The 22660-nt window shown below is 36.3% G+C and overlaps 1 protein-coding gene across 5 annotated transcripts in view; it reads left to right on the forward strand.

Annotated features, from left to right (window-relative positions):
• The window catches only part of LOC112966232 (ribosomal protein S6 kinase alpha-6), a 47009-nt gene extending 24992 nt beyond the window's left edge, over positions 1-22017 (forward strand). For 3 of the 5 annotated variants that reach the window (XM_026066120.1, XM_026066118.1, XM_026066119.1), the window contains exons 9-22: positions 212-354; positions 1209-1279; positions 2375-2463; positions 3145-3209; positions 5173-5275; positions 7031-7155; positions 7446-7571; positions 8174-8263; positions 9280-9438; positions 9896-10057; positions 10461-10537; positions 12241-12358; positions 14371-14511; positions 16097-22017. In XM_026066120.1, coding sequence (XP_025921905.1) covers positions 212-354; positions 1209-1279; positions 2375-2463; positions 3145-3209; positions 5173-5275; positions 7031-7155; positions 7446-7571; positions 8174-8263; positions 9280-9438; positions 9896-10057; positions 10461-10537; positions 12241-12358; positions 14371-14511; positions 16097-16222 — 1595 coding nt within the window. In that variant the 3' untranslated portion in view covers positions 16223-22017. Of the gene's footprint in view, positions 1-211; positions 355-1208; positions 1280-2374; positions 2464-3144; positions 3210-5172; positions 5276-7030; positions 7156-7445; positions 7572-8173; positions 8264-9279; positions 9439-9895; positions 10058-10460; positions 10538-12240; positions 12361-14370; positions 14512-16096 lie in introns of those variants that run through there. The other 2 variants (XM_026066121.1, XM_026066122.1) reach the window with 2 other exon arrangements.
• Positions 22018-22660: the final 643 nt, after the last annotated feature.

Here is a 22660-nt window from a genome sequence, read left to right on the forward strand (position 1 = left end):
TGTTTTAACTATCGAATTGCTTATATTTGACTAGTAATGTTGACGGCTGATCCTCAATTTAATGACTTAGAGTGGTTTGATATATAGTATGTCTGACATCTCAAGATGTCGGGCGTCGGGCACCTGCCACGCTTTCATTTTGCAATACTGCATGCAGCACTGTTTTCTAAAGTTCTCTACTTGCTCTGTTCTTGTGATGCTGTTGTTGTAGACTTTGGACTCAGCAAAGAATCGGTAGATCAAGAGAAGAAGGCCTATTCTTTCTGTGGTACGGTAGAATACATGGCACCTGAAGTAGTAAACAGGCGAGGCCACAACCAGAGTGCCGATTGGTGGTCCTTTGGTGTGCTCATGGTACTGTATGCTTCCTTGCTTCCATGCTTAGAGGGCAGAAATGCGCTCCCTGTGTTGAAAGCAGATGTTAAATAACCTACTTATTATAAGCTTGGCCAGGTTTAATGAAGAATTCAGTTCTTGGGCAAAGGGAGGAGAGAAGCTGATAACTGAATTGCTGCTGAAATAGTGACTAATATGAACAAAATTTGCCTTTCACCTACATAGCCCTGGAAGAAGTACTTGTTAGTAACTTCAGAGATTATATATATACTCTTTTAATAGTTTAGAACAGTTGCAGCCAATGATTTTCATAAATAAGCGTGAACCTTTAGGTTGTATATTTATTTTGTGCAGTACTTTAGTAAAAGAAAAAAACAGAAGGCTTGGTTTTGATGGAATATTAATTGCATTTTTGTAAAAGTAAGCCTGTGGACTGAATATTAGAGTGGAATAGTGAAATAAGTCAGTAATGCCTTTGCCGTGAGCTAGATAGGCTGGTGGCCTAACATTAGGCCAATATATGCATATTGACATTACAATTAAAAGTAGATTACTGTCTTAGAATTCCTTCTTCTTGCTGCTTTCATAAACAGCAACATATAAAACTAGGTTATAGAGAGGATTTTATGATTCTCTTAAGTGTTTTTCAGGTTATAGCTGTAAAATCTTCTTACATCATAATTACATTATTTTTGCCATTATTATCTTTTAATTTATCTATGAAAACAAAATTTCTGACCTGAACTTTTTTTGATAATCTCTTAAGAGTTCAATTCAATGTCTCATATAGTGATTTGGAGGAGTGCAGTACTTAACACTTTGAGCAATTGGGGGAAAAAGCGTTGACTTAGACTAACATTTGTTCTTTTCAGTTTGAAATGCTTACTGGTACACTACCATTTCAAGGTAAAGATCGAAATGAAACTATGAATATGATACTGAAGTAAGTATATTTTCTTACTTTTTGGAAAGTCAGAAAAATGTAATTTTCAACCTGTTTTAAGTTTGTTGTAACTCCTTGTGCTTGAGTACATTAAGACTAGGACAGAAACAAAAAAGCCAAAAACTCCCCCATATGAATCGTGTTTGGATCCCAGATCATGGAAATACTGCTGAATATCTGCAGGGATTAAAATCATAAGGATAAACTGGTATTTTCACTGTAGGTGTATAATAAAGATAAACAGTACAGTGGATTAGAAGAGCATTATTTACCACTTTGCTGTCTTCCTGCTGTTACAGCATACGTTATTTTGTAAGCGATAGTCATGTGTTGCTTTGTGTATGTATATATGAAGAGCATACTTATGTGCTCACATTTTTCATATTAAATTACCTCAGTTGCAACACAAGCTGTCTAACGAGACAAACTGGGCAAACTGGTGATTAGTAAGTAAAGTTGTTTGGCGAACAGGTACTGGTCTTTATGCTTAGCTAAAAAAGAATTTCGTGTAGACCACGTGCAGAGCCTTGGGCCCTTTGAGGGGGTAGTATCTGAGAACGGAGATGAGAAAGAAGCTCTGTTCTTAACAACATAGGGCAGTTTGAACTTGCCAAGAGTGCAAGTTTATAGTGATATTACCTGTGAAAGATGATGTAACATTCAGTTCTGCATGTAAATTCCTGGCTTTAGTGTAATTTTTTTCACAAAATAAAATTGGTAAAGTTCACCAGCACCAGCTTTATAATGGCTTAAAGAGCTACTTATTGAGGCTCTTTCTTCAGGAGGAACTTCAGTGACTAATAAAAATAGAAGGATTTGGGGATTTGGTGAGTCTCTTCTGGACTTGATTTTGGTTTTAAAAAAAAAAACAACTTTAACTTACTGGTGTTGTGAAGACAACTTTGAAAATACAATTTTTTAATTGGAAAAATCACTCRTGTATAATGTGAAACTGAAAAGCTAACAAGTGAAAATGTGTCTACTGTCCAAGACTTTGGAACAGATCCTTGATGGATCAAATTGTACGCTTAAGTCGACGTAGACCATTTTTAGTAAAATACACTTCTTTGTCTGACTACTTCTGTTTTTCCATAGAGCAAAACTTGGAATGCCTCAGTTCCTCAGCCCTGAGGCACAAAGTCTTCTGAGGATGTTGTTTAAAAGAAACCCATCAAATAGATTAGGTTGGTTAATTTATTTGAATCTTTGAAATAAAAACATGTTGGCCGAATTTGTTGTTTAAAGAAAATAGCAGCCGGAAACTCTCAAGCCCCGATGCTGGTGGTCAGTAAGACTTTATATACCATTTGTTGTTAGCTTAGATCGTGACTTTCTTGGTTTGCCTGATGAATGATTGCTTTCCTGGGCCAGTGACTTTTCAGTGTGCTGGATGCAGAATTCTGCAGAGTCTTGCTTAAGCTTCAGCAGCTGAAATTCTTCTCTAAAAGAATTTTAAAATGCATTCTTTTTGTCTTGTGAACTGCTTGGATCGTCAGAAATTGGAATTCATTGAACTTCCTTCCACTCAGATTGAGTGTATTGGATGCACTTAATATGTTTAATTAAATACTTGTCATAGCCTCAGTTCTCAACTGAGCTGTTAACGTCTCTCAGCAGAGACTGATGCTTTGACAGTGTCAGAGCAAAACACTGCTGAGACTCTGTGAGCTTCTTGCACTTTGGTTTGCCTCCCTGGTGAGGCATACACTGAAGTATTTTACATCCTTGGAATATTTCTATATTTATGATTACCATGAATAACTGTGTATGCAATTGTTTTTAAAAATGAAAAAGCTGCTACTTAGTGTAATCATGTTCAGAGACTGTAGCCAAAAGTGTTTTAAATTCAGTATTTTCTTGTTCAGGAGCTGGTTCAGATGGAGTTGAAGAAATCAAGAGGCATCCTTTTTTTTCTACTGTTGACTGGAATGTAAGTACAGAATGATCTGACTGATAACAACTGTTTTGTGTTGTAACATATAGGCATTTGTATCTGAGTAGGGCACGATAAACCCTGTAACACTGCTGACTGTTATGTTCCATCTTGTACTATAAATTTACTTGGCTTTTTGAGCTGTGGTGTTTATGATATAGGGAGTATTAAAACAATTATAAATTGTGCATTTACTTTTTAAATAATCAGAGTTGCAACACTGTCTGTTAGGATCCTTGCGTTTAGGAGAGGATGCTGACATTCCTGGCGTGCGTCAGTGTGCAGGAAACAGACTCTTTTGAATAAGTGTCCATCTAGTATGAGTATGCCTTATGCTGCCGCACAGGGCATGGAAACTGCCTGTGACTATAATTCTCTTGGACCGCTCTGTTGCGAGCCGTAGCATATTCCTGTCTCATCAGTCATACTCTATTCACAGCTAAGTATTGACTCTGGTGTTCTAAGATAATCAGGAGTCTGTTTAAGTCTGTGCTTGCTTGTTTAAATTTTTAACAAGCATACTGATGCTTTTCCTCTGTGGTTCTCCAAGCTTTTGAGATATGTTGCTCAGAAACATTCAGAAAACCAAGATACCCTATATCAAATCCCCTCTGAAAACCTTCCTTTGCTATAATGCCCACAAAAAAAAACCCAGACAGAATGAATAGAATGTTGCTGTGCTGACACGACTGCCTACAGTGCTAACCGATATTGTGCTTAACTGTTTCTTTAAACCATGTTTTCTTTATCCTCCTCTTTATTTCTTGTATTTACCTCTGAGAAGGGGGACTTCCAACTGTGTTTATACAGCATTTACCCTAACAAATTCCTCATTAGAGTGTTAAGTAATAGGAAAATTTTACTATTTTATGTAGATATTTTTAGTAAGAGAAGGCTGTTTTAATATGGTTGAATACTATTTACTGATTTTAGGGGGCTGACTTAGAAATAAATACTAGCAAGAAAATTTAAAGGCTTTATACTTTTAACATTGATTTTATTTTCCTGTGTTTGACAGTGCTTTGTATTTAATTAGCTATGGTGGTGTCAATGGCTGCTTCCATATTTTATCTTATTACTTCTTTGGGATGAATTCATGTCCCTCCCCTTTGATTTTTAGGATTGAGATGTGTTGCTTGTTCTTGTGCAGGGAGATTAAATAAAAAGAACAGTAAGAAAGAGATCAGGGTGAGAGAAGCACTAAGAAAATGTTCTCAAAACATCCTGAACTTTACGGAGGGCTTTCATGACGTCGTTTGACACGAGATTTTTTCTTCCTGAATTATAAATGAGACTTGTATTGCTGATATCTCTTGGGCAAAGCATTMTTCTAAAGTACATTAGGTAAAGGAGAAGAAAAGGAGGAGCAATTGTTCATCTTCCCCTTCCCTCTCCCCAACTCCTAGTAGATTCGGAAGACACTAGAATAGTCTTGAGAATTGGTTGGACAAGTCTCTCGCAGATTAGAAAGGTAAAGACTGTATTTCCTATCTTCCCCTTGGGGTGGACTTTTCAGGATGCTGACGACTCTCCTAAATAGCAGTGACCCAGGTCTGAAATGATGGCAGAAGGTAAAGTGCACAGTAGCTGTTCCATGTTTTCCGTGATAAGCCGAAGGTGAGCTGGTGGGGGCTGTGATAAGCAGCAGCCTGTTACAGTAATTTAAAAAGTACAGATCTAGTAGGTCATGCAGATTCAGAAGAAAAAAAAAAGTGCCATGTATTGTGTTTCACTTGCTTGGTAACATCTTTACTTAACATTTCAAATCAAAGGTACATAAAAATAAGTCCTTTTTTACAAACATGTTTGTGTTTTTTCTACTCTCTGTATATTAAAATAGTTTTCTGAAATAGTAAATAATATAACAATGACATTTCAGTTGCCTTTAGCTTGGCAAAGTTACAGTGCCTGTGCAAGTTTCATTCACTCTTCATTATATGACTTTGTCCTCCTACTTCAGAAACTATTCAGAAGAGAAATTCAACCCCCATTTAAACCTGCTTCTGGAAAACCAGAAGATACCTTTTGTTTTGATCCAGAATTCACAGCAAAAACACCAAAAGGTAATCGTACGTATTCTGGTTATGAATTGATGAGGTTCACAGAGCGGAAAAATTAATATTACTTTTATTTGGTATCTGTGAATTGAAATGGAAAATCAGAATGGTTGATGTTTGGATTTTATATGAAATAAAAAATGAAATACGTAAAATTAAGACCACCTTAGAGGTTACTGTGACATTTATCACAATATACAGGGTTTTTTGTTTTTTTCCTTACTTTTAACTATGGCTTCCCTAGATGCAATGGCAAGGGAAGTAGAGCACAAGTCCAGTTCTGCTATAAAGAGAAAGAGGGTTTAATCTTAATTTTGTCTTAATCTGTCCAGGCTTCCTTTTCCTTTTATTGTCAACACCTAGTAGAATTTGTTGAATGGAAATCTCAAGTATTAACTTCCCTTTTGTCTGCATGAGGAAAAAGCCACTGACGCAATTTGAAGAAGACGGACCTTGCAACAGCTTTCCAATATTTTGCAGGAGAGTGTTCTCCTCAGCGGGCTCCTATTCTCTGTTTTCTAATGGAATGGGATATCCTGCTAAACTTCTGTTCACAAAAAAAAGAAGAAAAGAGGAATGCTTACAGCTGAAATAGTTTCCTAATTGTGGTCTAAAGTTAGGCATGTGCTAATAATTTTTTAATGCAATGCTTTATAAAAAAATCTATTTAATACTAAAAGTAAGTTTGATTGCAATAGTGATTATTATTCAGGCTCACTATTCCTTTGAAAACTACTTGCTCTAAATAATTTTGTTGAGCCTATTATTATTATTAAAATTAAATCTTAAATTAACATTATAATAGATAATTTTTCATTGAACTCTTCCTCCACTCACTAACCATCCTGAATTTGATTTTGCCCTTGAGAAAAGGCAGGGGGGTGTTGATGTAAAAGTAGGGAAGTGTGGGGAAATGTAACAGTGTAACCTGTGTTGGTCTGGTCAGTTGACCTGCTGGGGCAATTTCAAAGGTGTTTCAAATAGTTTCAAAGAAGTTTAAAAAACTGTCTTTGAAATATCCTTTAGACGTTACTACGCTATGAAGATATCCCAGTAACTGAACTTGGAACCGAGACATGCTAAGCAATAAATGTTAACACTTGTATGTTCACTTCAGGTTTTCTTTTGTGAATGTTATCTTTACTGTTGCATCCAACATTTAAAACTAGGTATCTCATTTGTTTGGTGAATGTTTACAATTCACATTGTAATAGAGTAGACAGAATTATCAAAAGTAATTATTTACATTCTGAAATTTTAAATGGAGACTTTAGAGGTGTATGTAAGATAATCTGGGAAAAACTTGGTTCTAATTTTTCAGTAATATTAATTGAATATTCTTGTATTATCTTACTTCGACCGTATCTGCACATTACTGAAGCTGAAATTTCGAGCACTCTTCTTTGTTATGCTATTCTTGAACATTAGGCTATGATCTTTAGTTCTTTCTCATAAATGGTGTTTGTGCTTCAATAAATGTGTTCCTGGAAAAGTRTATTCATACATTAGGTTCTGTAGTGTTTTGAAGTCTTAAATGAAACACAGGAATACTTATTTTGTGTGCGATATTGAAATAAGAGAAGCTAGAAAGGTGATTGACTAGAAATCCTATTCAACATCTAGTTTTGTTTTCGTTTGCCTCCCTTCCCTCAATGTTTCTTTGAACATACTTGTGTGAACATTAATTAAAAAAAGAAAGAAAAAAAAGCAGCTTTGCTGGGATACAAATGTGTCATGCTAATCAAATGTATATGCAATTAGATTCTCCAGGAGTCCCACCTAGTGCAAATGCACATCAGCTCTTCAAAGGATTTAGTTTTGTTGCTACTACTACTGTAGAAGATCATAAAATCTCACCACTCACCAATATACTGCCAATAGTACAGGTAAAACATTTTTAAGTAAAGCTTTTTTTTTTTTTTCCGAAATGCCAAAGATTGACCAATATTTAGTGCTTGCTGTCTTGTTAGGAAGGCTATTAAAGTGTGTTAAAATAATTTCACAGGATGTTTCTATTCCAGATGTTTAAAAAAAGCAGTTTTCTATTTTTCTGTAGGCAGAATTCAAAAGAAAAAGCATGGGCAAGCAGAAGAAACTTTTGCTGCTGGAAATAGTAGTATGGCAAAGAGCACTTTGTTGCTTTAGTTGACAGCTTGTGTGTGTTTGTTTTTTAAAGCAACTTCATGGAAACAGTGCACAGTTTACCGATGTATATGAACTGAAGGAAGATATTGGTGTTGGTTCCTACTCTGTTTGCAAGCGATGTATACACATAGCTACAAATATGGAGTTCGCTGTAAAGGTACTTGAAATAAATTTCATTTTGACACTTCTGAAATTATGCAGTGGATTAATAAATTTTTTAAAATGCACTAATTCTCAGTTATTATCTCACAGCTTATATGCTGTGAGAAATGAAAAACATGTTTTTCTTCATTCATTGAAATTGTGTATTGTCTTCTATAGTTCTTTTTGTGGTTGCAGTACTATCACTGAAAAACTGTGTGTCAACTATATGAAGTATTCTGGCTTTGAATTTATAAACTTGAAGCCTGAAAGTATAGGGCAACGCTGAGCACACCTGGAGTAAAATAAGTGAGATCTGTGAGGGTGGAGCTGGGCTGCAGGGAAGCAGTGGCACTTCGGACAGTCCAGTGAACTTCTTTGTCCTTTGGAGCAGCATAGACTGTGTTAATGGTACAGGCTTAACTGATAGTAATGATAAAGAATTGAATAAGATGGTAGGATGTGAAATTGGTAGATGAATTAGTCATGATTGGTAAGAAGTGATGAACTCTGAAAATTTTGATTCTCCTGCCGAAGTGAGAATAAAAAAAAAAAAAGTTTCCTTCATGAAATAGACTTTGCTTAGCCAAGATTTTTTCCTGTTACTATATTTTACAGATAATTGATAAAAGTAAGAGGGATCCCTCAGAAGAAATTGAGATTTTGATGCGTTATGGACAACATCCAAATATTATTACTTTAAAAGATGTACGTACCTCTCTTTTCTCCACCACCTCTTGTTATACAGTAGTCAATCTGTATATAGATGTATAGTGATGTATTGGGGTTGCAAGTTTCTTTTTCTCAGCAAAATGAATTGGGAGAACACCACACATAGTAGTGTATTGAGTATTTCAAAATATACCATTATTTTGATATTAATCTCTTCTGAATGTTGTTTTAATCTTCCTAAGCTTCTCTGCTCCAACCCTCCCCATAGCCCCACCCCACCCCCCCCAAAAAAGGAAGGTGGGGGAACCCTAAGAAACCAAATTTTGCCCTGTGTTTAAACCAAGCTACAGAAGGCTTTCGGGGGGGACCAGTGAAGGAAAATTCTGAGACCGACTGCTTTTCCAAGGCTTTCTTTGCCTGCCCTGCTCTTGCAGGAGTTCTTTTGTCATGTCTGGGCTTGAAATTCAGGTCTTGTTTATTGTGCTCCTTCTGAAGGCTTTGTAAGCATCTGGAAAAGTAGCAGAATGATATTACTGAACAAAGTTTAATGAACTTGAGGAAGTGAGAAATGATGTAATTTTTAGAGATTGTCATATTTCTTCTTCTTTCAAATACTACTAGCTAAGGTATTGGTAATCTGATGCTGAACAAGCAGTTGCATGTTGTCATGTGTATGCAAAGTGCCAGCAGCTAAAAATAGTCTATGGAGGGGAAGAGGCATAGGGAGTAATAGAGCTAGTCTCTTCTTTCAGCAGAAGTTCCTAGACTGCAGAAATTAATTCTGACTCGATGATTTAGTGATCTATCTCCGCATCTCACAGAATGACATGCAAGCTTTTTTTATACTTCATGCTTTGACTCTTCAGTTGCAGAATTAAATTTGACAGTGCCTGGTGTTTGTGCTCTATGTTCATGTAAGTGAATAGGTCAACAATCTAAACTGTAGTTTTCATGCTTTTCAGGATGTATAATTATAGGGGATCTGGATGAATATATGTATGGTGTGTGTGTGTGTGTATATATATATATATGTGCTTGTTAAATTTCTTCAGGTGTATGATGATGGTAGATTCATATACCTTGTCACTGAACTGATGAAAGGAGGAGAGCTGCTTGATCGAATTCTCAGACAGAAGTTTTTCTCGGAACGAGAGGCTAGTGCTGTATTATATACTATAACTAAGACTGTGGACTACCTGCACTGCCAAGGAGTGAGTGTTTTCTGTTATGACCTAATTGCATTCACAGTTCCTATAATTAGCAAATGCTTTTTATGTGCTTTGGTTGGCTTATTTTTAAGGCAGAAGATTTCTGAGTGTTTTGTAACACAGGTGAATGATATAAACAACCCATCCTGTTATTCTGGCAACCATTTCAACTCCTTTTACAGTTTATGAAACAGCAGATACTTGTTCTCTTCTGCTTGTTTGGACATTGCTTATGTTAGTTCCAGATGCGTTGTAAGTCAGTAGGCTTTTTTTTCTTTAATGAGATTGCTTAAAATAGAATTCCTGTGTTACTACTTGAAAGAAAAAGTGATGTAATTGCGTAGAACTGTTAATAAGTATAGTAAACTAGAGAGTAGTTTTTAAAAATTGTAAAATATGCATAAACATATGTACAATCAACTTTGAAATGACAGATGTTAAAATTTTTCTTTGTTTAAAGGTAGTGCATCGGGACCTTAAACCTAGTAATATTTTATATACGGATGATTCAAATAATGCTGATTCTATCAGGATTTGTGATTTTGGATTTGCAAAACAGCTTCGAGGAGAAAATGGACTACTTCTGACTCCTTGCTACACTGCAAACTTTGTGGCGCCAGAGGTATCTTAAGCTGCCAAGCATTTTCTTTGTTCTGTTTTTGATGCATCAAGTAATTAAACTTTGTAGCACTGTTTAAAAAAAAAAAAAAAAAACTCTGTTAGTTTTCCTTATATTTAAGTACTTTAAAAACGCTGACTGGTGCATGTGTGTGTTATAAACCTGCTTTAAGAATAGCAAAATGTACCCTTAAAAATAAGATGTAAGCCTACTGAGAAACTTAAGAGATCATGTTTTGGGAACATGWAATACTGTCAATAGTTACTGTAACCCATATATTTAGCAACGAATGATCAAACCTCAATTATCCTGATGTTGAGTTATCCTTCCTTAARTTGTGTGTGTAGAAGTAGGGGTATTTTTTTATATAGATAGATAAGAACTTCAACAGCTCTTTGTTTTATAGGTTCTCATGCGACAGGGATATGATGCTGCTTGCGACATATGGAGCTTGGGTGTTCTTCTTTACACAATGTTGGCAGGGTGAGAAATATTTCTTAAATTTTTTCATGTGTTTATGTAAAATTCCAGCATGCTGCATGAATCCATGCATTTATTAAAATTATAAGCTACTGCGTCATTGATTTGGATGCGGAATGACAGACACACTGAAGTGGAAGAGGAACCTGTTAATTTATAAGTGTAGGCATACACTAGGCTTATTTAGCATATAGGTTCAAGGCATCTCTCTTCTATAATACATGACCAGGGAATGCCATAGCCTCTCCCCAGTCTAGGGAAAAGAACTTTTTCTGAAAATATGCGGTGGTTTTCTTCTTTCTCCTTCTGCCTTTTGTCCTCCCCATCCCAGTTCCCGTGTAGTCCACCTTCTTGTATCTCTCTTGTAACTCTCACTAATCACTGTGAAGCACTTACAGAGTTTATACCTTTATCAGTCTGCCACTAAATTCTGTTCTGTCCAACAGAAAAATTACCAGATCTTTTGTCTTATAGATAAATACAATTCGTTGGAAACTCTTCTTCCTGATTATGTTGTACTTTTTCCATATAAAATCACCACCACCACTACAGTTTTGCCATGAAAATTCAGTTTTCTGGATGATTCAGGTCCAAGCATGCAGATGTTGGGCAGTATACTGCCTGCACGCTTGAGAAACATTATTGACTGAACAAAAAGTATGACAGGTCAAAAGCATGGAGAGAGATGGTCCAGCAAGTCTTCAGATCTTTCCTTTTTTTTTTTCCCCCGTTAAGTTCGTCAGCTGAAATACCAGAATTAAACTAGTTGGGATAGTTCCTAAACCTTTGCTGATGATTGATTGATCTTTGTTTTATGCAGAGCTTTCAAAGTACTAAGATACAATGCACAGAGCTTTATTATTGCTGTCATGCTAATTTGAAAACTAAAGGGTCTTACATTGTAATTACTTAATGCGAGTGAGGTGTTTCCCCCCCTCCCCTGTTTTTAATAGTTAATTCGAACTTGGTACTATGACCACAGGAGTTATCAAGACATCATAATACTTTTAGCGTTGTTAAAAAGTGTATTTAAGTCATTAAGATAGGTTTTCGGATTTGTCAGTTTAATTCTTTTGTGTTCTTCACAGCAGGATTTGTAGAAAATAACCTGAATTTACATTAAATCCTGTCAACTATTAAAAGCCTCCAAAACCAACAACCTTGTGGTTTATGCCTCCYCAACTCAATTAGTAAAAACTAACAAGAATATTTTCTTGTAGTTTTTCCCGAATGAGGCAGATGCATGTGCATGTCTATTGTGCTCATTCTCTCTCTAATTAAATGCACATGTATGCGTGTAACCTCAAACACTAAATTACTCCAACTTTATGAGGCCATCTTGTTAGGGCACTGTTCTAGGTTTGTATTACTTTATATACTCTGGCAATCTAGTGTAACTTTTGTTTATAAATCACTTCCATTTATTTGATGGTCTTTGCTGGTTAGAATGCATTATTATAATATTGTTAACTTAAAACATCTTTTTAGTTTGCATTTCCAGTTTATTCTATCTGAATAACCACAATTATGGAAAAAAGAGAATAATAAAGTTGCAAAGATGAGAGGCTGATATAAGAAGTACTTAATAGTATGTAGTGTTCTTCTGTCAGCAGTGAGATATCTAGGCAGAATGATTTATGAGGTTTTTACCTGTTTCTTAGTCTTTATAACATGATTTTTTTTCTCTCTCTCTTCTCTTCTAATAGCTATACTCCATTTGCCAATGGTCCTAATGATACTCCTGAGGAGATTCTGGTACGGATAGGCAGTGGAAAATTCTCTTTAAGTGGAGGCAACTGGGATACTGTTTCAGATGCAGCAAAGGTGTAAATGTATTTTTTTTTYCCCCCCCCCTTGTATTTTTGTAGAATTCAAATGAACATGTGCCTAACTTTATAAAATAGCCTAGTCTAACACAGCTGTTTACTATTGTTATCCGCAAGCTTCATTGCAGTAAAGGTAATCGACCTCTGGCTCAAAGCAGGGTCAGCTGTGAGATCAGAGCTCGTTGCTCAGGACTTCATCCAATTGGATTTTGAAAGCCTTCAAGGATGGAGACTGTACAAACTGTCTGGGCAGCTTTTTCCTATGATTGACTGTCCTAATGATGAGAAAGATTTTTCCTAATTTCAAGCTGGAACATCTCTGCTTCAGTTTGTGTCCTGTCTCTAGTCCTTCAACCATGCTGCCTAAAGGAAGATAATCGCTTCCCTCAGTCTACTCGCTGTGCTTCAGCCCAGGATGCTGGCAGCCACCTTTGATGCCAGGGCGCACTGCTAGCTCAAGTTCACTTTGCTCTCTCCCAAGACCTCCCTTTCAGCAAAGCTGCTCCCCAGCCTGTATTTTGGCAAAGGTTTCCTCCTTCCCAAGTGCAGGACTCTGCACTTGTCCTTGCTGAATTTCATAAGGCTCCCGTTGGCCCATTCCTCCAGCCTGTCTAGGTCCCTTTGAATGACAGCTCTGCCTTTGAATGTCAGCTGCTCCCCCCGTGTTTGATGTTGTCTGCAGACTTGATGAGAGTGCACTCTGCCTCTTCCAGGTCAATGATAAAGATTTCATATAGAATAGGTCCCAATATAGGCTTTTCTGTTCATTAGTATTTTTTTCTTCACTGCTTTTACTGGACAGAAGCCAGGTGTTCGTGGGGTTCCTTACAAATCCTGTCAGTGGAAAACATCTTTTTACACTTTGTTAAGGCTGATAGCTAACTAGTTTTCCATTAAATAGGTGAATTTTTTGTAGTACAATTTTTCTTTTAAACATTACAGCACTAAATTTAGGTGCTTTACAGTATGTCTATTATATTGATGTTATCACTTTCAGCAAGTAGACTAGTACTTTAGTAATCAAATATGTCTGGATTTTTTTGCCAAAAACTTTCATCAGCCTGGTTACGGTGCTGTCCTTTTATTTAAAGACTGCATCACACATCAATTACTGTGTGTGTGTTCTGGGTTTGATGTTGGCCTGGTATGTAGGTATCTTAGTCACTGGTTTTACTTTTATATATATTGGCATTAATATTAAATCTTTTCCTCATCCTTTGGAACCGCAGTATTTGTTCATTTCAATATGAGTGATTCAGAATATTTGTTGGCTGATTCTGTCTTGGCGCAAATAATTCATTTCTGTGTATTTATGCTTAACTTCTTTTACATAACAGAAAGGGAACGTTCTGTCAGCTTGTTCACTTTGTTTTCCTTCAAGCTATTTCTGCCTTTATTCTGTGCCCTTCCCATACAGCTCTTCTTCTGACCAACATTGAAATTAATAACTTACTACTAATGCTTCTAAATAGGCAAAAACAAGTATTCATTTCTGTGTGGTTTTATTCTTCGTATAGCTTCTTGAAAAAATCTTCAATAGTATATCACTATATGTGAATTAGATTTGTAYTATATAGCCACAAGACACCAAGTGTGTAGCAGGAATGAGGAGGGGTATTTGCAAATAACAACTTTCTTCCATAAAAATCTTTCTGCTGAATTTTAATGATCAGGATTTCTAGCCCAGTATCAGGCTAGATGATATCTTTTTTTAAAGATGGTATCAATTATAAACAGACTGAAATATGAAGCACAAACAACAGTAAGTCTCTTTACAATAAAGGCCTGCTCTGTTAAACTGTTTAAATAGTACAACACATTGTTTTCAGACTTCTGCAGTGTCAAGGCACAGAATGATCCACTTTATCTGTTGATTTTGTGTGTGTGTTTGCATTGTGTTAATCCCTGCCACACAGGCTATTTTTTTCATTGTTAACCAAAATTAATGCTTTAAAATCTGAAGTAAGATTATTTTAACTGAATAATACGTATATTTTCACTTTTATCTAGGACTTGTTATCCCGTATGCTTCATGTAGATCCCCATCAGAGGTACACGGCAGAGCAAGTATTAAAACATTCATGGATAGCCTGTAGGGATCAGTTGCCGCATTATCAGCTAAACAGGCAAGATGCGCCACATCTAGTAAAGGTAAAACAACCCAATTCTCTTTCCCTCACGCCCTTCTCTTGCTACTTATGAATTTAATCTTCAGTTGTGGAAAGACACCCTCTCTGCCCTCCCCTGCCCTCCGGTAATTAACATTGCTGAATTACCCTTCTGATTTCAGTTGGGTGTAATATTGTTCTTCACTTTCTGCCTGAAGCTGTAAATATGGATTAATGAGGGTGGAAGATGTTGCAAAGAATGCTTATTTAGCACTAGGAAATTTCTGTTAAGGGATGCATCTATTCTAATGTAATTACTTTGTCTGAAGTTGTTCTTTACGTAGTTGCACTGATGCCAGAGGATTAATAGGCTAATGTTCACTTCCTTATAATGGAGAGAAGAAAACCCTTATAAACTGAGTAGAAATAAATATGAAGTAGGCATGCTTGCCTAATAAACTGTTTCCTTGTCTAAAGAAGTTGCTTTTCCCTTAACTTTGTGGGATTGGWGTCTTGCTAGATTGTGAAGAAAAGTGCAAGTAGTGTGGATAGTAGCTGTTCTTCTTGAAGTTCTTCCAGCTTATTTATCCTCGAGTTCCTTGTTGCTATCTAATGCCAGAATAACCAACTGGTGCTGCCAGAAACTCTTCTCTCTGATTTCAAGCGATTGCGTTGCATTCTCTTGGGTGCAGCCGTGGACAGAGCGATCAGTGCGTTTGCAGTCTCTATATTCAATGTTGTGACTAATAAGAATGAAGTTTAATCACAGCTCAAATGTTGGCTGTTTTTCATTAATTCCTCACTAAATGTAATTTAGTTCATTTAAATTTGTTTCTGTTGTAGTCAGTTTTTCCTGGGATTGGTCCTCCCAGTTACAGGCAATGGATAAGGAGACAACTCAGCATGCAGTGAATTGGGTCACATTCGGAACTACAGGCAGAACTCATTTCTTGAAACTAGTTTTCTGTTCACTTGTACATACATACTCATTTAAGTTACATAAGCTGACAAATTATTGGTGAACAATTTTTTTCCTATGTGGAAGGGAAAAAAATKTACTTTTTTTCTTGTTATCAAAGATTAAAGTAGCTTAGGCCATATGAGAACCAGATAAGAAAGTTATCTGAAACAGAGTTCTGCAGGTCTCCAGGTGTTCTTATTCAAGAAACCATTTGGGATTTGAGTCTAGTGACTGTCTTGTATCATGCTTTCCTCACATTGAATTCTCCAGTTTTGCTGGATTCAAAAACAAGGACCTGTGATACTAGTCTTAATTCTGTCATGTTTGTAAGTCAGGACCTGAATATCCAGTTAAGTGGCTGATTTTGATAAATGATGCTAACATTGTTTAGAAGATACTAATTCTCAGCCACGTTAAAAGGTTATTGCTACATCTAAGGTATGTGAAAGAAGCATAGAGGGAATAAAAAGGAATGTCAGACACCCATGCTTAGAAACCTGAAGTACTCAGCAGTAAATGTTTTTTCAAAACAAACCTTAGAAAATATTTCTGACCTGTTGTAAGTTTTGTGTTTTCTCTTAGAATTCATTAAGAATTTAATATTCTGTTGCTTTATTTCCTGATAAAAATGATTTTTACAGCCTTTATGTATTTTATTGTTCTCTAGGGAGCCATGGCTGCCACATATTCTGCACTGAATCACAAGACGTTTCAGCCAGTGTTAGAGCCTGTTGCAGCCTCAAGTTTAGCTCAGCGACGGAGCATGAAAAAGCTAACATCGACAGACTTATAGATCCACTGGGACACCTTAGCAAACAGAAGCAAGGGAAAAATCCAATAAGTGGCTCTATTTCACCTGACCTGTGATCAAAAGGCATCTACGGTTTCCTGCTACACTACTTGAATTCTGTAAAAGTCCTTTTTTTAAAAAGAAAAAAAAAAAATCCACAGGTTCATACTGTGTTGTTTTACAGGCCGTATCTGTTAAATTAATTTAACCATCAGGTACACCATAATGAATTTCTCTACACTGTCCTTTGAGATCTGTTGCAAATATTATTTCTCATTCTGTATAGTTCTGCTGGGTTCATAAAAAATGGTTTAGGGGACCGTTGTCAATGACCAAGTTGTACATAAAAAAGTGTCAGTGTAAGGTTTCTTTTTTTCTTTCTTTACACCTTTAGACCCTATTGTGAAGGACAAATCCATTATTTTATAATTGGGCACTTAATTCAAATTAATTCATTTAACTTGTTCATTACTATTATGAAAAGCTGACCAATGTATTGTGCCAGTGTTAAATGCGTTAGTGCTAATTTGGGAGGTCTGTGTTTGCATGGTGCCAATAACTGATAAGTTTATGTGCAAATATAAACAAAAAGGATGTGTAAGTTTTTGCACTTTACCCATAAACTTAACTTAATCACTTGTGGGCCAGAGGAAATACTAGTTAGCAAATGGTGTCATGTAAGATGATGAACGTTTCTAGCAGTTATGAACGGTACTGTGTTCTGCACTGAGCTGGAGAAAGTAGATATGTGTGTAAATTGTCAAAATTAAGGATTTAAATAATATTGATACCACTTCAAGACAACGCCATGCAACCCAGTATGTTTTGTTAATTATATTGCCTGTCCATTTGTACAATGACTCTGTTACTGCTACCTTGACAGTCATTTCTGCTGACTATATACAATATTAATTTTGATCGGCATATGAGGCAAACTGACACTTTATTATAGCAAACTTGGCACATGGATTTTATTTTTTTTTTATTTGATTTCTCTAGAACATTGCTTCTATCAGAATCTCTAGCCGCATGTACAAATATTACAGAACATAAATGCAAAATCCTATTTGCCTGACTGTAGGGGTAGCTTGGGAAAATAAATAAGACTTGCAGAGTGCCCAGTTAAGGGAGTTCTGACCAGAGAGATTTCACAGTTCTGGGCAAGTTACTGAAAATATCCTGTTGCCAGCACTCACTCACTCTCTCTGTCTTGGTGTTAGGGCTTTAGCTGTTTCTAAATGCTGTGTTAGAGAGAAAGCGAATCTCAGGGCCAGAATCAGCTTGGGGTTTTCTGACTCAAAACCAGTGGTGACTTGCATTTGCTAGTAGACTGGGAACTAGTACATTCAGAGATAATGAGCTTAAAATAAAGCATTTTCACAAGTTTTAGACATTACTGTACAATTGTRCTGATATAGTAGGATGATGCACATTTTAAATATTAGGTAAGTATATTAGTGACCAACAGTTAGATTGTGAACAGTTAGAGAATCCAAGTGACCAAAAATCAAATGTAGTTCAGATTGATTTGCCATCATTGAATTTCTGTCCCAAATCCCTTTTGTAGCCAATTATAAGACATCTGTGATGGTATAACTTTGCATTTTAAGATAGAAAAAAATAAAGCTTTCAGGAGAATTCTGGCCTAACTACCAAGAGCAGCAACAAACTCAGATCTTAAAATGCAGAGGATGCTGGCTGGTTTTTGSTTATACCTGTGAAGTACTTGATGGCATTGGAAGTACTATTAGATAAGCTGCTTGCTTTTATTGTGGTGAGGGAAGATGGAAATTATCTGGCCAAATAGTTAGGTACGGATATATGTAGATTTGAGACTTAATGAGTACAGCAAACGTAGGTGTGCTATTTGTATCATGCAGAACATACCCCATACTAAATTTCTTGAGTGTTCGATAGATGTTGGAAGCTTTAGGGGCCATTTTGTGCCTAATTTTGAGGTGCCTGTTTGAAATGCTTGAAAGTTATCAAAGAACACAGCTGCTACATAGAAAGCTTATTGCTCAGTATGAAATCTGCGTCTTACATAGTTGGTTCATCCTTCTCCTCATTACTGGAGACCTTTGTGAGCAAGAGTGTGTGTAAACCTCTTACTGGCAGCCTATCAGTATAATTTTGCTTGTAAGTTTACAAATGCTAAAAGACTTTGAATCCCCTCCAAGAAAAAGCCAAAATGGTAGAAATAGAGCCCTTGGTCAAGGTATAATGCAGGTTGAAATGTTAGAAAAAGTTGAGTTGGGGGTAGAGGTAATGCAAGGAGTAGAACACAACTAAAATGTTAGATGAATCGTCTTCAGCTTTCCCATAAGGTAGCAGCTGGTCTTTAATGGCTTTATTCATGAATCATTTAACAGTGTTTGCATTGGTATTTTCTTTTAGCTTGCTCAGAAGCACCACGTTATAAGCACCTTAGAAGCATTTTGCACAAAAGCAGTTGTAAGCAGCAGAAGATACTCAATAAGTTCTTCTCAGTGTGCAAAACAGAGGTGGTAAGAGGAAAAACGCACAAACAGGATGGATGTTCTGATTGTTAGCACAGAATTCAAAACAACTTCTGTAAAGTTATCCCTGCTGTTTTTTATCATTACTAGCCTCTAGTGTAAGTGGTACTCCTGGAACAAAAGTAAGGTTTCGGTGACWGCAACATTACAAAGTTTTGTCTTATCACAAAGAAAACATATGGTCAAACATCTTTGTTTTATCTGAAAAGACCAGTGTACGGGGTATGCCAATCTTAATGCTTAATTTTGGGAAAAAGGTTCATTTGCTATGAGCATTTCAGCATGTCAGTCTTGGAATATTTTAGATATACAGGAATACAGAAGAGTTCTACCATCGTTTGCAGGCTACTGTTACTATAGTCTTTAATGATCATCTCGTTCATATTTCTTTTGGAATTCCATTCATATTTCTCATCTTTCTATTTTCCAAACATAGATTTTGTTCAATCAAGTAATTATATTAAAAGTAGCATGATCTGCTCCTGAGTAATCAGTTAAGCACTTGAAACAGAATTACATTTATTTGAATATGCTCTTGGCTGGAGCAAAAGGTTAGTGTAATTTGTTTCATTTTGGTCTCTGCACAGTTAAAGATTCCAAGCTAGTTACCATCTTATAATACTAATGTTAAATAAGTAAGAATGAAATTTTTACAGAGACCTGCAAAGAAATTGGGAAAGCATGCTCCTTATTTAGAGGAGTTGCCAGAGAACTAATTACTGTCTTAAAGGATCTAATGTTTTGGGTATGGTCTCTGCTACTGCCAGCAAAATGGCTTCTACTCTGATTAGTTTTGGTAATGTCCATTGCAAATAAGTGCTAATTTTCAAGTTCACATAGAGCCTGATACAGGTCTCAGTAGAGTGGAGAGATTCCCACTGACATCGACTGTAGCTGGAGCAGACAGCTGACGTTTTTGATTGTTTCGCCCTGTGGATACTACAGTTATCAGGTTCAAATACATTTTTTTTTCAGTAAAAAACTAAGAACTCTCTTTTATTCCTGTATTATATTCAAAAGCTATGCAGTGGCGTCGACAGCAGCCAGTGGTGCTTAATGAAGAGTGTCCGTATCAGAGAGCATTAGCATGGGCGGGATGATTTAAGCCACTGTCTTGTGGCTTTTGCGGTCTGAATGCTGTTGTCAGTAGTTGTGTATTTTTTCCATTATGCTTGAAAGTAGTAAATTCTTTTTGATCACGCCAAGAGGCGAAGGTGCCGGTGGTCTAAGCATACTGTCTAATTGAGGCCTGTGGTGTTGTATGGCTCAGATGTTCGCTTGCGTTTAGAGAAAGCATCCAAAACCTCACCCAGGTCACTTGTGTCAAATTAAGTCTTCCATGTTTTAATTATTTTCCAAAGCTTAAACTTTATATACGTGTTGAAGAAACTGATCAAAATATCAAGAAGTTAAAATTATTTCTGGCAAATTTTAACAACCGGAAATTGCTTGCAGTATATTTATAAACAGGTCATTGACAGTGACAGATTGCTACGTCTAGTACTCTTCTCTCTGTCCTCAAATGTTGCAATGAAAAGTTAGGATAGCTTGCAAGGGTGGAGTTTAAATGAATTGCAGAATACCATAGTAATTATCCAGATTTGTATCAATGAAATCAGGCTAAGGCATCAATGCAAATATGGGGTTTTATGTACTTCTGTAGCACTTAAGTTTTTCAGTCCTATCCAGAATTAAAAGTTTGCAAATATTTGTGTGAGAGAAAGGAGGATGGAAGGAACAGCTTTTTCTTTCTCAAAGTTTTCAGAAGGCGTCTTAAGCCATTAGGTAGGATAAAGTCCTCGTGTAATGCTGTGGGAGCGCGCTCTATTTAAAAAAAAAAAAAAAAAATTGCTCCTTAAACTTATTCAGAAATGTTCTTGAGTATATATTGATATCTGTTGGTAACATGCATATGCTATCATGGGTAACGTGCCCTCCTTCTGCATTAACGCCTCTTTAGTTAAGTACATTCTGAATACTGTTTGTCCTTACTTCAGCGTATTTTTTTTTCCAAACGTTTACTCCCCCACATTATTTTCTTGTTAATTTTGATAAACCTGCATTTTCCTTTGGGACTGGAAGGGTGAATACAAATTAAGAAAAAAGCCCGTGTGTAGCTAAAGCCGAGTTGAATGTTACCATAACTTAYCTAACTAGGAGTCTCCCCAGATTAATCAATTACTGGTTTCCTCGAGGTTTTCGTATTTCCTGAATATGAGCAAATTTTCTCATAAAAACTCTAGTTTTGAAAGCTTTAGAGGATCTTTATACTCTAATTGGTTATGTCTATATTGGTTATTAAGATTTGGGAAGTGACTTATTACCAATAGGGGGGTTGAATAATTARCATTGAATCCTGGTTTATTTGGGAGTGTGTGTGTGTGCGTGAACTGAAAAATTGCTCAAGGGAGATCTCCTTTGCGGGACARAGTGTTCCTATTTGGTGTGTTTTGCATTAGGTTTATGAGCAGCATTTGCTAAGTAATTGCATTGTCATAATATCCCAAGCACTTTGGCATTCTTGCACTGATACTCTGATTAGAGCTAAAACTATTCTGGCACGTGACTGGCTATAAATCTCAATATATGAAAGGGCATTAATTGAAAACAGTGTGCAATGAATTACATGCTCTCTGAGGTACTTCAAAGATGAAACTATACAAAAGGTCCCCGTTAACAGATATTGTAACTGTCATTTCTTTCTCTAAGCATATTGTGGATTTTGTATCATATTGTATTTATTTCATTAATTTTAAAAAAATGTTTTCTTTAAAGCTCTGTATATATTGACATTAAAGTTTGCATTGTACTACGTTCTCTTCTTCTTGTAAGGCTGACTCTAGTAGTGCATTGTACGGTATGGTATGTTGTCCTTCTTTGCACTGTGCTGCTAAAGATACTATTGCCTTGAATTACGACATGCCAAAGACAACCTCAAAATTGTATTTATTTTTGTTAAACTTTGTGAATAATGATAAAGGTACAGTTTTAAATAGCTGGCAGTTCCTTGAGAACTAGAAYTAAAAGGTTGCAAATTCATAATATTTTATAATTAACAAAAACTGATCATTTATGATTTGGAAGTTCAACAACTTCTTTTTCTTTTTTTAATTGATATAAAAACATTGAGCAAACATTCCTAAATTAGAATATACTGTGAATTGCATTACGTGGTAAACCTTGCCAAAAGTCTCACAGATACATCAAGAGCTGTTTATAAATTTATATTCACAGTAAAGTGTTTCATGCCACACTTTCAATAAAACATACATTCACTGATAGGATTGATGTATTGCTTCAGGGTGGGATGATCTGCCTTCTATATGTTTTTTCAGGTATTCCTGCAGCTTTGACTTGCTGTTTATGAATTTCCCTGCAAAGGTCCRGGTACTTCTTTCAGGAGTGAGTAAACCCATTAAAAACAGTGATGGGCACAAATGCTGTAAGTTAAATATGTGCATCCGTGCTTGCCACGTGAGGCTGCAGAAGCTCGGATAGCGAGCCGTGCCTTCGGACACYGCCCCGTCACCCGAGCTGAGCAGATCGAGGTATCGAGACCTTGTCCGTCCTCTCCCGGAGCCGGTGCTGCAGAAGCAGCTGTTACAGGTCTCCTTGCTACTAGGTGGCTGCACATCTCTCTATATAGCTAATAATCCCCATTACAGGACACGAATRTGAAATGCTTGGATATAAGAATGTTTAAATAGCAATACATGGTTTTGCAATACTTCTGAGGTATTTGTTAACTAGTATTGCTGTTYGTATTCAAAATGGGTTATAAGTATCTTGTTTTCCAGTTACTGTTTTGTTCCAAATACACAGAAAGGTGTTTTTTTTCCAAAATTGTATAAAGTAACCCTACTCCCTCTAGTGTTTGGACTAGGTTTGCTCATGCAAGGTGCTTCTAAAGCACTTCCCGTCC

Source organism: Apteryx rowi, unplaced genomic scaffold (genome assembly GCF_003343035.1).
Source record: "Apteryx rowi isolate R43461 unplaced genomic scaffold, aptRow1 scaffold_24, whole genome shotgun sequence".
NCBI lineage: Eukaryota > Metazoa > Chordata > Aves > Apterygiformes > Apterygidae > Apteryx > Apteryx rowi.